Genomic DNA, 16,673 nt, shown 5'->3' with positions numbered 1-16,673 from the left:
GGATAGCCATGAAAACCTCACAGAGAAGAAGAACTCAGCATGGTGTCCCAGTTTTAGATTTTTTTTTTTTTTTTTTCTTTTACCTCGTCCTTTTTTAAATAATTTATAACCACTATATAAGTAATATACCTATATGTAATAAATGGCTAAAAACACTGTTGTATGCAGTACTATTATTCATGTGTTTGTCAACAGCCAGAACTGGAGGTTGCTGTGTGCACAAAATGAAAAATAAAAATAAAATGTGAAGTTATAATTGCTTACAAATTATGCATGAACAATCGAACATTTGTTCTTAGTCTAGATCCGACCAAACATTCCTTTTTAATGATGGCGTTTCAGAGCGTAACCTCAACCGAGTCTTACAATCTTCTTCAAAGTGCTACCATCTCACCTTTGACCCCTGTTCCTCCCCTCTCTCTCTTACCATAGGTACCCCAGACAGCCTGGCGGAGAAAGAGCGCCAGCTCATGGGCATGATTGGCCAGTTGAGCAGCCTGAGGGAGCAGCTCCTGGCGGCCCACGAGGAGCAGAAGAAGCTGGCCGCCTCGCAGATGGAGAAGCAGAGGCAGCAGATGGAGCTGGCCAAGCAGCAGCAGGACCAGGTAGATGAGCACACTGCATGTTAAGGGCTTCATTTGTAAATGCTTTGTACTGTATGTGTACGCTGCACAGGAGAAAATCCATCCCACATCTGGCTTTAAATGAAAGTATTTGGTATATCTCAGATCAGCACCTTTTAAGACTTTCTTCTCTTTATTCTTATCCACCATGTTTCAAAAGATTATATTTAAGGAAATGTTAAGCAAAGGCACATGACTGGGTACTGATTTGGGATTACAGACAAATGCACACAAACATAAACATCACATATGGTCATCATGAACCCTCACTCACATTTGACGTGTGGTTGGAGAGAAACAAATCACGCAGGATTTCAAACACACACCCACATACACACACCCATACACACACCCACCCACACACACACATCTCGTACTGTACAGTGTTCACACAGCCAGAGACATGCGCCTTTGGCAGCATGAACACAGGGACATTGCACAGGAATGAGCTGAGGGTATGTAGTGTTAGAGCGGATGTAGCGGAGCCATACACATACATTTATACACACACACACACACACACACACTCACACTCAGGCTCCCAGGCGAATGTCTGCCATGTATTTGCATAGAGAAGGGTTTCCCTCTTTGTTGTGCTTTTTAGCTTCTGGAAAGCTAAAAAGAGAACAGCACACACACACGTCTGTGAGGACAAATCACCTGTGACAAATACAGTGCCTGACAGTGCCCTTGGCTGCACCAGCATGCACCAGCAAGTCTGACTGTATTTGAATGTACTGTACGTGGATACTGTATTCTTGTTTTTCCATTCCACTCTGCGAGCCACTGGAGTGTTTCTGTGCAGAAGTAAATTATTTTTAAGACTGCAGAAGCAGTAGAAATAGATCTAAAAGTAGTGCCATTTTACAAAACTGAATTAAATTACATGAAAAAAAAAACAAGAAAAAAGAGTAAATAAATGTGTCAAAGTGACAAAATATCTATTGTTGATTAGACTAAAGCATTGTAGCTGATGGACTTGGAAATACAAAGTGTGTCAGTGTGACTCTGTGGTCCGTTTGGCTGTGAGCTGAGTCCAGATGAGATGAGCTCTTTAATATTTCATACCAGGGCATCGACCCTCTGTCGTGCAACTGGGGCCTGGGAGACCTGCAGATGTGTCGCATCTCCCACAGGCCCTGCACACACACCAAAACACACGCGTGCACACACAGACACTGCATAAACATTCTAATAATGTGTTGTGGTGCGCTCTGTCCCTCAGATTGCCCGGCAACAGCAGCAGCTTCTGCAGCAGCAACACAAAATCAACCTCCTGCAGCAGCAAATCCAGGTGAGGCCAGTTTGCGTGTGTGTGTGCGCGTGTGTCCATCCACGTGTATGTATCCTTCGAACTGTACATGTATCTGTGTGTGTATGAATGTGACTTGATGTGTGTCTACAAGGGCCACAATTTTGTGATTGTGATTGTTGCAGCTTTTCTTTGCTCAGCCATCAGCATTTGGGGCCTGAATCAGCGTCGCCTTATAGTAGCTCTACCTCCTCTAACACAGACACACACATACACACACAACCTATGTAATCACTTTAAAGTGGTCAGCCTGCTTGTAAAAATCAGAAGTCGGGTGCTGGCTCGTACAGTATGTATGGTTTAAGTTTTTATCATATGAATCCCATCAAACTTTCAGTGAAGTACACTTTTTATGTTTAATCCATTGTGTGTTCGAGTGATTGTGAAGGCGTTTTTACAGACATAACAGTAGATCGGCTCAGTTAAGCAACAAAAACATTTTAGAAAATCCAGATAACAGCAGGTTAATTCGTTCCACGGATTGAATTGTAGCCATCGAATGTTAGAATAAGGTCAAATTACACCCTCTTAAATGAGTGCCATGGCAACTACATGATAGCTAACGGACATCGTTATTAGCCACCAGCTGGAACGCACATTTTCCTCCTGATCAAGCTGGCATCCACTGGAGGAATTCCCTTCACACGAAAATACTAGGAAATGCAAACTAAGTTTACTTCGTATTTGGAGCCTATTTGTTATGAACAAGATTTAAACAAATCTAATCATGCAGATTTTCGACAGAAGTGAGTAATCTTGTATAGAAAAAAAGAAATTAGCAAAGTAAATCAGCTAAGTCCCTCTGAATGTGAATCTCTGTCTTCAGCTCCTTAGAAAATGGGTGGGTATGTATGTAACACTTAAAAATGGAAGTATTGTCCTTTTGGGTGCTACACTGGAGCCTCTATGTTGGTCCAGGTGGCTTGGAACGAATAGCCCAGGCCTTTGTAAAAGCAGATGACACTGAATTTTGAGCTGAGAAAGCCGGGCTTTGTATCATAAAGAGACACCCTGTCCAAGAGGGAACACACACACACACACACACATTCCCTTTCCCCCCGAGAGGTTAGCCATACACAGTTTGTGTGATAAGAGACCTTGTGATAGCATGTGTGTGGGACGTGTGTCTATGTGTGTCCCCGATTCTGTGTAAAGCAGCTGTGTTTATTTGCTTTGTGTGTGAGTTAAATTCTGAATTGTTCGGGTTTTGTGTCTTTGACAAAAAAATAAGAGAGCGCACATGTTTGCTTCTGAGGATTTCTCTGTGCATTCTGGAGCGTCCATTTCTTCATCTGTGCATATGTGCGTGCGTGCGTGTGTGTGTGTGTTTTCCGCAGCTGTGTGTGTTAAGCTATAAACACGTCCGCTCATGATTCACTCCCTCACGACCCCGCCGAGACAAAGCTCCCTTTTCCCATGACTTTGCAACCTTTTCCCAAACAAGCGTCCCTCCATTGAGCGGGCCCAACAATAGTTTCTCACAAGCAGGGGCAGCTGTAGGCAGCCTCGTTAAGAGAGGGACACAATCAACAGGGGCTCGTCGCAGGAGCGCAAAAACACACGCATTCGCATATATCGCACATATCGAGTATGCACAAACACGGACAAACATACGGAAATATACGCCTTTAAGCGCTCTTGCACACACGCATCGAAAGCGGTCGCAAAGAGCTGCGCGCACATGCCTGATGATCAAACACACACTCATCATCAAAGACTTGGTCGAGAAATACACTGCTTAATCATTCATGAAGAGATTGTCCGCACAATCCCACAATACAATGGCCTGCCAGAGAGAGGGCACCAGGTTCAGTGTGTGTGTGTGTGTGTGTGTTTTGTGTCTGTATGATAAACCCCTTGTGATTGCATTTCCCCCTAACGAGGCTGAGTTCAGCTGTCCCTTCGTGTGTGTGTGTGTCTGTGTGTGTCTGCGTCCTTGGCTTTGTTAGGCCCAAACCCCCCAAAGGCCTGTGAAGAATGCTTTCAACCGTCCACTTGGAAGAGGTGATGAAATGAAACGAATAATCAAGCTCATGAAAAAGAGAAGAGAGTGACACACATCCCTCATGAAAGGAGGACAAATTATTTATTGTCCTCGCGTCCGGTTTCCTATTTTTTTTCTCACCCTGAAACCCAAAACGAGCTAGCTAAATGTGTGTTTGCGTCCACTATTTAGGCCAGTGGCACTCGCCGAGGCAGACATGACAGCAACACAAGCTAATGACATACGGTATGAATAGGACACACATGCACGCACACGATTCATTAGTGCTCACAAGTCAGCGATTGGCTGCTTTATTGCTGTGACTAATTAATTGTACCTGGAATTATCAATGAGTTAGCATCAATTATGATCCATTCATTGTGTTACACACACATTCACGTTGCTTTGCTGTTTGAGGGAGGTCTGCTCCAACTCATCCAAGTCCTGAACCTTTATCCGGACTAAACCTCTAATCCTAACCCTTACTAGGCCATAAACCCTTACCATACATTATCCATAACCTTAACCCATGAAAACTTAATCCACAATTTAATCTTAAATTTAAATACAAACACCCTGAAGCTAAACATCTCCCCCAGGGCAAGCAAAGACCAGGAAAAATGACCTTCCCTTTGAAAAACTTTACGCCAATCTGAGGGTATAACACAACTTGCTCTCCTAAGAATTATAAACCAAAAACATGTGTGCACATAAAGACAAGCAGACAGACAAAACACACACACACACATGCGCTCCTACCCCCTGCTAGGGGCCGTCTTGTTAAGCTCAAAGGGGTGAGCACATTTCCTCACACTTCTTTGCTTTCCCTCTCTTCTTCTCTCATTCTAATTAAACGACTTGTCTCCAAGGCTCCCTCCGGTGTTGTCGGGGACGAGTGTGGCTGCCGCGCGAGGAAGCGCGACGGGGATGAAAGGAGCTCACCTGCCGAGCAGCTCAGGGCTTACCTTGAGTACACGCACGCATTTTTCATAGAACTGAGGCAACACACGCGCTCACAATGTACAGGATATTTGAAGCGGAGGGATGAGGGGACACGAGTGTGTCCTGCCTAATGAATCAAAACTCACTCAACCAAAACACACACACGCGCGCGCCGTCGAGTGTGTGTCTACCTCTTTACCGCTTCTGGCTGTGTTTCATCTCATCAAGCAGCGCTGTGGCTGTTGGTGGGAGACAGAGAAGAACAAGTGAGATAGAATCAAAATGACTAAAGCCACCTGATGCTTTGACTAGTTTAAGAGAGGCCAGACGCGGCGGCGACAGCGGCTAACAAGCTCTCAATTAAGGTTAACCTAGACTGGTAACTCAATCAGACATACACACACACACACACACACACACACACACACACACACACACACACACACACACACACACACACATATACATACACACACACCTCCAAGTGTAATAATACCTGATTTAGTCACACCTTCTGTCCGCGTTGAATACGCCTCATTCTGCAGGAGGAAAATGCCAAAAACAAAAGCGAGAACCGTAATTGATTTTCATTCCTTTTCATACACGTACAGTATACGGCATACTTGCACTCACACCACCACCTCTGCAGCCTGTGCATAGGAGCGGCTAACCCAATTGCCTGTGTAATTGTTTAATCACTCTCATTACACTGCAACCAGTGTAATTTGTGTTTTCCTTACATGTCGACGTGCATGCACACACTCACACACCGGACCATAACCAGCCATTCTCACCGAGACCCACCCTCTCTCACGTACATTCTCTCTAATGTACCCACACTCAGACCCACCTGTGTGTGTGTGTGTGTGCACGCGTGCTCATTCAGTCCATTGGGACATGAGCCATGCCCTCTACATTCACAGCAGGGTGACCTCTAATAGCCCCTGTCCATAGAAAGTTAATGGACTAATATTAAAAGCCACCTATCTCTCTCTCTCTCTTTCACTCTCTCTCTCTCTCTCCAAATTAATTATTGGTTCTATCGCTCGCACGTCCCTTCTTTAGCAATAGGTCATTCAGGTCTTGCATTAATTGCCGGAGCATATGGTCGCCAACAGATTTTAGCTGTGGGACTCGCACTTTAGCGGGGGCTATTTTTTTCGCGCGCTCAGATGCGAGCCATATTGTGCGGCGCTGGCAGCTATTGTTCGGCGCATTAACTTCATAGAGCTAATTACTCCCCAATAATAACTTTACCTTGGAGTTTTTAGCGCGCCGCGTGCCAACCAACCTGTTTCGCACCCCATATGTTAATTAGCGGCCACATCTTCATTATGCCGCAGCGGCGCTTTAAGTTCAAGCTGTGCCGCCTGGCGCGTGGTGAACGCAGCCTCGACTCGCTGCCAATTATCCAACTCTTGCTCCCCTCTCCGTCTCTCTTCCTCTTCCTCCCTCTCTTGTTCATTCTGTTCCGTCTATCTGCTGTTTATTTGCTGAGAAGTTCTCTCGCCAGGGTGAATTGTCGACTTCTCTCTTTCTTTCTGTCCTCTTTGCCCCTGTGAAAGTTCTCAAGAAAAACTTTCACACATTTTCTTTATATATATGTGTGTGCTCTTTCTTCCGTTCGGAGTATTTTTCTTTGTTTTGTATTCACTTACCGCTGATTAGAGGATTTTTTTTTTTTTTTTTTTTCAGTTGAGTTCCAGTTTTGTTTGCTCCAGGTTTTTCTTTTTGGGACGAGGAGGGGGTTTGCAGATGAAAAGCAGAGCCCCTTATTCTCCACGTCGGCAGCCTACAGTAGCAGCAGTGTGATGTTTTGTCTGTGTGCGTTGTAGGTTTTCATGTTCACTTTGGGCCTGATGTGAAAGAGAAGCTGAGGAGTGCGTTATTCCCCAAAGCGCCTGCTGTTTCAGATGTGCCTTTTCCTTTATGTGGGATCTGGAGATTGTCTGATAGATCTGGCCTCGCTCTCACTTCTCCCTCTGTCTGTTTCTCTCACCCTCACTTCTCTCTCACAGGCTTTTCTTTCCTTCTGTCAATGCATCTCTTTGTCTCTAATTCTTCTTATTCTCTGATTTGGGAGAGCTCTCTCCCTCGCTTCTCTTCCCCTCAGCTTCAGAGTTTACACTATGATCACGAGGCTTGCACACAGAGCTCATAATCCACTTTAAGGTATTGCATTATTGTATAACCAATATTGGGAGAAATATCAGATTAAGTCCTTTCGCACATGGTATAGGAATGTAAATAGGAAGGAATGCACATGGGGGGGCTACTATGAGGGAGACACATCCACTTTAGTATCATATGATCAGATAGCGGACAAAGCTCCCTCACCCTCCTCACCCCTCCACACACACACACACACACACCAAGTTTCTCCCTCAACCTCATCCGACCCATGTTTTCTGCCTCATATATATGAGTGTGTTTGTGAAGGTCAGAGTGTGTGTATGCCATTGACCATGCTTAGCCTGTGTTGGTGTTCAACAGCTGTTACACACACATTCCCTCTTACACGTTGCTGTTATGTTGGTTTCATTATAATGGCAACATATAGGAGGAAAGGAGTCTCCATGAACCGTTCTGTCTTACTTTGTCTCCGTACATTTCTGTTGTGTTCTAATTCCTTTGTGTCTGTCTCGTGCCACTTTGTTCATATCTTGCGTTGCTTGATCTTCTTATCCCATTGTGAAGACTTGCGTGTATTGTGCAACAGTTCTTTAGGCTGATTAATGTCGTCCTATTGTGTGCAGGCTTTTGTCATGTGTTAGGAAAAAAGACTGTATTTTCATTTGCAATGGAAGAAAGCAAAGCCATGTGCACACACACAGATGTCATACAATATATATGCCAGTGTGTCTATATACAATATGTATGTATTACAGCTGCCACAGACTTATCCCCATCTCCTCTCCTCTCCTTTCCTTTCCTTTCCCCTCCTCTCCTCCTCCCTACGGTACATTACAGTATTGCTAGCCAGCTCCACTCCAGCATATGTCCAATTAGGCCTGAAAGGCAAAGCGGAACTGTTCTGTCTGTGATTCGTCCCCGCGGGGGTCCTGTCCGAGCATCGCACTGGAACGCCTCTCCCTTCTGATCGTGTGGCGCAGGCGGCACGCAGGTTTATGGTTTACCAAAATGGTGGAGTAATTATTGTTTTTGGTGTAAGGGGGAAACAGGAGCCGCTTGAAGAGAGCGCTATTCCCCTGCGCACTGATAGTTTGATTACAGTGCTGCTGGCTGCCGCATGCCGACACACAGGAGTAGGAGGAAGGAGGGGGGAGGAGAGAGACACACACACACATACACACACACACATAGGTGTTTACAGTACAGGAGCATGCATACACTGAGGGAAACTTGAGTATACACACACAGGCAGGGAAAGGGCTGTAAGCACTGAGAGACTATTTACCTGTCTCGAGCACTAACCACTTCAAGTGTCCGTGTCGCTGAGATATTGCCTGATTGTACCGTGGCACCGCCGCATCCCTATGATTGTGCAGCCATTTTCATCATTCCAGATCAATTTTCCACATCAAACAGCTTTTACCTGTCCATTATCTTATGCAGCTATTTTTTCTTTGCTGCCCTCCTGGCAGAATGACAGAGACAGGAAGGAGAAGGAGGGGAGGAGGAGAGCTGAGACGAGGGAAAAAATACTTTGCGCTAAGAGGTTAAGGCAAAGGGCCTCAAGACCCTGTCAGAGATTGGATTTAAAGGGGCACTCTACCAGTTTTATTAAGTTGGATTATGGGAAATGTAGGATCCAAAGTTTTGGGAGTGTGGCGTAAACAAAGGGGTGAAACTCAGCTTTGATTTTGACAATTTGTTTCTCACAAGCATCCCAACTTCACAGAAGTGCCAAATGCATTTGCTGGAGTGCAACTTTAATTCATTTTGTTTTGGTTGTTTGCTGTGGCAAGCAATCCATCCTTTAATTTTATTGTAGGCCAGTTTAAGAAGTTTTGATTTTAATCCAATCTGACTCAGTCATATACTTTGCAGAGACCAAACATCTGGCCAAATACTCTTCTACTCTACTTCAACACATGTAGTTCAACACTTATGTCAACATTTATTTTCCATACATCTGTTTGTATGGCATTTTTAAAGTTCCTTAACTAAAACTCACACGGAGAGTCTAAAAAAATATTGAAAAAAATGCCTGAATATCAAATCGTTTCAATAATAAAGCGAAGAAGTGCAGGAGTGATGAAACGGATTTCTTAACTAAGTGATCATTTTCCAAGACCTGTCTCTTCTTTTTTATTTTATTTCAGTACAGCGTAGGCGCTACATTGTTGTATTGTTGCCATGCCCAATGATTTAAAAACAGAACCGGTGGCCAATAAAAACACTGCATGTTTCAACAAAAGCAAGAAAACACATAAAGCTTGAGGCACCTGTATAGCTGAAGAGTTACTGAGGCTCCATTAGTATCATCCAAAACGTTGCCCAGTAGTTTATAGAAAACGCATTGATTTTCTTGTTCTTACTTTTTGGAAAATTGCTGAAAATTTGCAAGGAATTTGGCTCGAGCTCCTTCCCTCTCCACATATTTGTGGCTTCTACATCATACCAGCTTTACACCTCCTTACAGGTCGAGAAGACTCCGTATTTTCCTCCTCGTGTCACCTTTTTCCACTCTCCATCTCCTCCTCACTTCCTCGCTCCGTCTTCTCCTGTCTTCCTCTCAAACTGTCAGTCAGTCCATCACACGCAAGTCTTTGTGTGTTGTTTTTGGCAGAACGCTGTTTAGTGCAACCATCTGTCTCCTACTTCTCTCTCTTTCTGTCTCCTTCTCTCTCTCTCTCTCCCTCTCCTGTCGTCCCTGCCAAAGCCACCCATCGGAGGAGCTTTTTTCTGCTTCTCCTTTTAAAATCCTGGAAACCTTGTGAAGTCATATGGCTCTCTGCCGACGGGCGCGCACAGAGGGCTGTGTCTGCGCGTTTGTGTGTGCGTCGGTGTGTTTGGGTTGCTGGGGAGGGGGGAATTGATGTGGGGAGAAGGGAGAGAACATCATCTTCCAAATACAAGGAAAGGGCCAGCTGTTGTGAGAGTTTTGTGAACTCTCTTCATGAGTTGCGTTTTTGTCTTTGAATCGAGAGTACGGGTGTTTACAGTGTGCGTATGTGTAGCACTTCATTAGTGTTGTATGTGAATTCTATGAATATGTATATATGAGCCTGAATGCATATGATTCTGAGAAATTATTATGATGTAATTCAGATGTAACTGTCTTCAGAATGGTACTTAAGGCTATACACACATTCACAGCGCTATTTTTAGCATTGGTGTGTTGTTTTCCGTGCATGTCTGTGAGCGGTCACTCAAAAAGATGCCAAGGATGCTCATGTTTTCCTCTCCCTTTTTCTCTCCATTCTTCCTCTACCTCCTCTTTTTCTTCTCTCCCCCTTTCTCCCCCCCCGTTCTCCCTCCTTCATCAGCAGGTCCAGGGCCAACTCCCACCACTGATGATTCCTGTCTTTCCTCCAGACCAGAGGACGCTGGCGGCGGCTGCGGCCCAGCAGGGTTTCCTCATGCCCCCTGGCTTCAACTACAAGCCTGGCTGCAGTGAGTAACATCCACACACACACACACATTTGTGAATAGGTGCAACTTTCAGTGTAAAAGTTCTCTCTATGTGCAATGTTTCAAACGTTTTTCACCAAGCAAGGTAGAGTCTGACCGTTTTCCCACACAGGGAGTCGGATTGTTTCCCAAAAGACGAGCTCGCCCCTACAACAACATCTCTCTCTTAATAGAAAAACCAGTCCAAATACACCCTTCCTGTTTACACTCTCAATCTCTCTCTCTTTATCTCTCTCTCTCTCCCTCTCTCGCTCAGTCCTTTTGGCTCCTTCCTTTTGTCTTGTCTATTTTTTGATTTATAAAAGCAACAAAATACAGGCGTCCTGCAGGACATGGGTTTTTTTTTTTTTTTTTTGGCTATCACGCTCCGGCTGTGTGGCAATGTGTTGTTTACCATGATAGAGAGAGAGAGAGAGAGAGACAGAGACAGAGAGAGAAAGATAGAGAAAAAAAGTGGTTGGTGCTTGCCAGGGGATGCTGGGAATAAATGCACGATGGGGGGGTTAGCGGGGGGGGGGGGGGGGGGGGGGGGGGGGGGGGGAGGGTGGTAATGTGACCTGCCCCAGGTTCTCCTCACATTAACACAGGACGCAGCCAGAACATGTTTCCAATACAGCCCACACACACTAACACACAAACACACACAAATGTCCAGGCAGCCAGCGATTGCTTTGTGATATCGCAAGAAAAAAAACAAAAAAAAAACTTAGACACAGACGTGCACACAAATGCAAGCGCGTGCACTGCACACCCAGTCCCCCCCCCCACACCCCCTTAGAGTTTCACAGCTTCCCAAACAAGTCCATTCCATTTTAATTAGTGCCATCTTCACCCACGCCCACTGCCCACGTAAATACCCTGTCAAGTGGTGGGCTTGTCTTTTCACTGCCTCCGCCAATTCCAACCGGATTGGCACTCCGCGCCAGGCTGGGCCGCCCCTGAGAAAACTCTCTGGCAACTTTCAAAGTTGTTGTTGAGTTGATGTAGTTTGGTGCTGCAGCTCTAAATAGGACATGTGTAGCATTGTGCTCTGACATATTCTCACGGCGCTTCATCGCTTTGAAGATATGAATAGATTTTTATCTGCACAGTATGGACGGCTGTTCAGTGTGAACACTTGTTGAACAAAAACACAATTTGTCTATTGTCCAAGTCACTGACACAACATGATAAAGCTGAACTGAGGACTTTTTTAAATCTGTTTTTAAGGTTTCTAAACGGCACCAGCATCTAGTGCGACTTGTTCATCATTTTCTGAAAAAGTTGAATTTGAAGCGGATTTTCGCCTTTGACCTTTGTTCTAAAGCTATGATATTTAAATAATGAATAAAAAATAAACAGTTCTGGGAAGGCTGGTGATCTCGAAGCACTTCAGTCATAGAAATTATACAAACATAATGTTTTCTTCCACATATGGCCTCTGCAAGGTTTTTCAGATTGTTGAGTTCCCTGTACTTTTCAAGCACTGTAGAGATGACACTGAAATGCATTTAATGGGCCTTTCTAGTGTTACTGCATTGCACAAAGTTCGGGGACTAACAAGAGACAGATTTAAAAGTAGAATAATCCAAAACGAAGCCGTAGAGGCCGATATATGCTAACTTTTAGTCTGTTCTATGGATTAAACTAGAAAAACACTGGATACTACATTTCCCATTGCACACATTTCTTTAGACAATCCCTGCCTGCTCTTTCAAACTCAAAGTCTCAAGTTCATTATAGGTTTTATTTGCAAAATGTTGAACCTTAAGCTCAAGATAACCCTGATTACATCATCATGATATCATGTGAAGCACTCCTTGGAGAATTTTACAAATGTTAAAATTGCACAAAAGACACCAAAGGGATATCGATGACATTTTAATTTCTTTCATCCCTCCATCCATCTCCCTCTTTGGTCCGTTTGTCAGTGAGAAATTTCCTCCTCGAGGTCGCTGTCCTCAAGCCAAGAGCAACATGTTTGCTTTCCTCCGTCCTTCTCCCTTTGTTACAGCGACCCCCAGGAGGAGCATAAATATCCACCCAGCTCATGTTTGTCCAGGGAGCGAGGAGAAAAGACCCATCTCCTAGAATACACAGTCCTGAAATAATTCTTTAATCCCTCCTGCCCTCCCTCCCCGCTGGAGAAAAGAATGTCTCAGCTTTTCTTTTTTTTTTTTAAGAACAGAGTTATATGGGAAAATATGTCGGAAAGAGAGTCTTGGCTTACGCCAAGTGCACACACACTTAGACGGGCACACACATCCACAATGGAAGGTCCTGACAGAGCCGAGGAGCTGACCGCTGCACTGAAAGTTGGGGTCAGAAATGCAAGGTCAAGCCCTGAGAACATTCCCGAGTTTTCTACTCGCTGCAGTACCACTGTCTAAAGCCTGACCTCCATGTGCTAAATTTTGGTTTGTGGGTATGACCACATACAAATCAGACCTGTCAACAGGCATGTTTTACTCAATAGAAGAATGATTAGGTACAGTATCCCTCCTCCTCTTTCTTTTCTTCTCCCTATCTGTCCTTCCTCACCCTCCACCTCCTCCCCTCATCTCTGACCTTTCTCTCCCCCCTTCTTTCTCTCTCCCTTCTCTCGGAGTAATTACAACACGGCCTATCAGCACCTGGTCACTAATAATCCACACCCGTTCTTTTCTCTCCACACTTCTGTCATCCCCTCCACTCTGTTCGCCCATCTCTGTCTTGATTTATCATTCCTGACAGGGGGGGATGGAGGTGGAGAGTAACTTGTGAAGAGAGAAAGATGACAACAAGAAGGACTCAAGGAGGGAGAAAGTGGGAGACGGGCGAGAGAGACTGAAAGCTCGTCCTACAAAGCAGGAGAAAAGACAGTCGAGGGGAGGAAATAAGAGAGGGAGGAGAGAGCAGCAATCGGTAGTGGCGGCTCTTAATTACGGCGCTGGGGCCAGCTTTATCAGAATCCCCTCACCTCGCTGCTCTTTGTCAGGGGTATTAAGGAGGAGGACACACAATCAGGCTTTTCATTAAGGCCCTACCGGCAGCACACACAAAGGACGGCTTTAACAGCTGCAGAGGGGGACTCAGGTGGTGGTCGTGGGTGGGGAGGGGAGCTGATGGGCGAGGGGAAGAGAGGGATGAAGGTGGTATGAGAGGGATGACAGGGAGGAGAAAAACAGGACGATGAGGGGAAAGGGGGGGGGGAGCAGAAAGAGACTGAAGACGAGATTGTGGAAGGGAGATTAAAAGACGGGGCGAGGGAAGATTTTGATTGAACATAAGTGAAAGATGTTAAAAAGTGTGATCTCGTCTGGTTTTCTTCAGGTGACCCCTACCCTCTCCAGCTCATCCCCACAACAATGGCGGCTGCTGCTGCTGCCACACCAGGCCTGGGACCCCTACAACTCCAGGTGAGACCACGGCATCGACACATGACCTCAGAAATAGAATCAGGGACCAAAAACAACAACAACCACAAGTCTTTCAATACCGCAGATGAAAACATTCAGTTTTCTTTTTCACTTAGGTGGTCTCATTGGGAATAAATCCTCTAACCCTGACAGTGTTCACACCACATACTGCCCACTGAGTTATACAAGACCACAAACACAGCCACAGGGGGAGCTGAACAGCTGTCACAGTGTGGACAGTGGAGTGATCCCATAAAAACATGATCTCCATGATCAGAGCTCAAAAATCACACAGAACTGACAAGTGTAACCCAAGCCCCTCTGGCTTTGTCCTGCGAAAGGAAGTAGGAGACAGATATATTCAGATTGACTGTCAGAGGTGGGCGTGGGTGTGGGTGATGCTGAAGAGATTTTCAGTCTCTTTTAACAGCACAGAGGCGTATTTATATGTGATTCAGGCATTCTTTACTCTCCACATCGGAGACACAGAAAAAGAAAATGCTATTGACTGTGATTACATATCTAAAGCAACTGTCATGCCTTTGTAACACAACTTCCTTCATGTACTGACATGAATTGAACCAACTAGGAAAACACACTTGTCGAGATAAAACAGCAGCAGGTCAGTTCCCTTCATGTCGCCAAAAAATGCAAACAAATTTCCAATATAAACCCAATGTGCAGATATTTTTTGCTGAAACACACCACAAACTGTAACTGTTCAAAAATCCCTGAATATCACTCGAATTTTAAGGAGGTTTTTCATTACGGCCAAAATAATGGGACAAAGTAAAGCTACATGCCAGACGCATGAAACTTAATAGCCATGTGTAATGTTGTGCGAGATGTAAAATGGCACAGGAATTTTATAGAGATGTATAATTATCTGCTTTCTGCTATTATGAAGCTATGTGAAAGTTTAGCGCAGTCAAATTTAAGGGGGCAAGGTTTATGTATATATATATATATATTTATATATAGGTGTGCTTGTTTGCTCTGCTTCTGTGTCATACATTTAGAGGTCAAACAGTGAATAAGCAAGAAAGCAGAAAGTGATGACAGAGAGACAAAACCGCAGAGAGGTAAAACCATAAAAACAAATGAGTCAACATCTGTTATCCCACTTATAAGGAGGATGAGTCTGACTTGGGTCTTTTTTCCTGTCTGCATATGTAGAATAAGTGGCCTATCGCGTGGTAGTCCTTACCTCCCCGGCCACTGCTTGTACACCAACACAGAAAAACGCACACATCCAGACCTCACACACTTCCACTCAGATCCACATGGGCTTCAGGGGCCCCCCTCTTCCAGGGGTTAAGAGCCTGCGCGGGCGTCCCCCCAGTCGCCTGTCTGAAACGCATTAACCTCCGGTGCCGGGCTCTGCCTCGGCGCAGGCTGCACTTGGCCCTCATGTCTCCTTGACACGCATTATCATAAACACACACACACACACACACGCGAAATATCCGAGAGAAACAGCTGCACCGACACACACATTTTCTTGTACATCTTTTTCACTTACTGTTCACACATTTAGGGAATGATGGGAAAATATGGGTTAAAGGTTAGGCAGACTGTGTTTAATACATTTGCACCTGTCAGCCAAACGTGCTGCCCCATATGCTAGACACTACAGGGAGAACAGAATAGCCGTGTAATTCTGTCATGGAGAACGGACCCCGCTGTCCACACTGATTTCATTATTACTTGCGCGAGTGTGTGCCTGTGTGTGTGTGTGTGTGTGTGTGTGAGTGAGAGAGGACATTTGTGTGTTTAGCCTGAGAATAATGTCCTCTGCGTGTTATCACTGCTTCAATCTAGCCGTCCATATGTTCGACTGTGTTCAGACTCACTCAATCTCCAGTTGAACGGCTTTGTCCACCTTGCAATTGGATTTCTTTTTGTTGTTTTTTTTTACCAGCAGGCAGGGGAGAGGACACAACAAGTTCAAAAAAACACATCTCACTCGCAGATTTCTTTCTTACAATCATCCCAGAAAAACACGCACAGTCTCTCACACAAACACACAAACACAGTCGCACACTGAGATTAAGGCTTGTCACAAAGAAACGGATTTGCCCCGGCTAACACAAGTACAGATGTCTCAATGTGCATGGATTTCCTTTGGGATCGTCCCCGCGCCCTCATTTGATAAGGAGGTGTTTCTGTCGCCCAGACGAGACATGACAGTTAGCTCAGGCCTCAGGTCGCCACGGCAACAGAGTGGGTTTTGTCGGAGATGACACAGGTGAACCCACTTAGCCGACACACACACACACACATACGCACGGAGAGAGAAAATGAAAGATTTTCAGATGGGGCACATAATGAACTTCCCAGTTGCATTTAAAAGTGCACAGAAACATGCTGACAGATATGTTATTTCAGCGTGGACAATAGACCCACACACACGCAGACATTACTCAGTATATTGTGTCATTTCCTGTACACTAATGTTTGGCACAAATGTTTTTTCTTATAAATGCCACATCATCCGTTTCCTACCTTACGCCCATTAAATTGCACTAAAATGAGGACATGTTTAAGAAATACAGAAAACATTTGTATTTATAGTTAAAGTACACTAGAGTTGTTATTTTTGGGGTCCAAAAGGAACAATGTGATCCTTAAATGCGGTAAGAATATGACAGTTACTAATGTTGGACTTTTAGTGATATGTGACAAACTTCATATCTCAGAGATTACATTTTTCAAGGTCACGACCCTTAGTTTCAACAGGCTTCAAAAGACTCATTTGAGTAGTTCATACTAATAAACAAACCAAACTATACGAACACACCTTTTTATGTACCTACTGACATCATTAAAGCTGCACC

At 44.7% G+C, this 16,673-nt stretch overlaps 1 protein-coding gene across 11 annotated transcripts in view; it reads left to right on the top strand.

Moving 5' to 3' along the window:
* sox5 (SRY-box transcription factor 5) overlaps window positions 1-16,673 on the top strand; it is a 91,211-nt gene that overhangs the window by 49,191 nt on the left and 25,347 nt on the right. For 10 of the 11 annotated variants that reach the window (XM_030440053.1, XM_030440050.1, XM_030440046.1 and 7 more), the window contains 4 exons: window positions 433-605; window positions 1,849-1,917; window positions 10,315-10,441; window positions 13,751-13,836. In XM_030440053.1, the coding sequence (XP_030295913.1) occupies window positions 433-605; window positions 1,849-1,917; window positions 10,315-10,441; window positions 13,751-13,836 (455 nt within the window). The remainder of the gene's footprint in view (window positions 1-432; window positions 606-1,848; window positions 1,918-10,314; window positions 10,442-13,750; window positions 13,837-16,673) is intronic. The other variant, XM_030440045.1, reaches the window with a different exon arrangement.

This window comes from Sparus aurata, chromosome 14 (assembly GCF_900880675.1).
Source record: "Sparus aurata chromosome 14, fSpaAur1.1, whole genome shotgun sequence".
NCBI classification, from domain to species: domain Eukaryota; kingdom Metazoa; phylum Chordata; class Actinopteri; order Spariformes; family Sparidae; genus Sparus; species Sparus aurata.
Note: the sequence above shows the minus strand (reverse complement) of the source record. Positions and strands in the feature narration are given on the sequence as shown.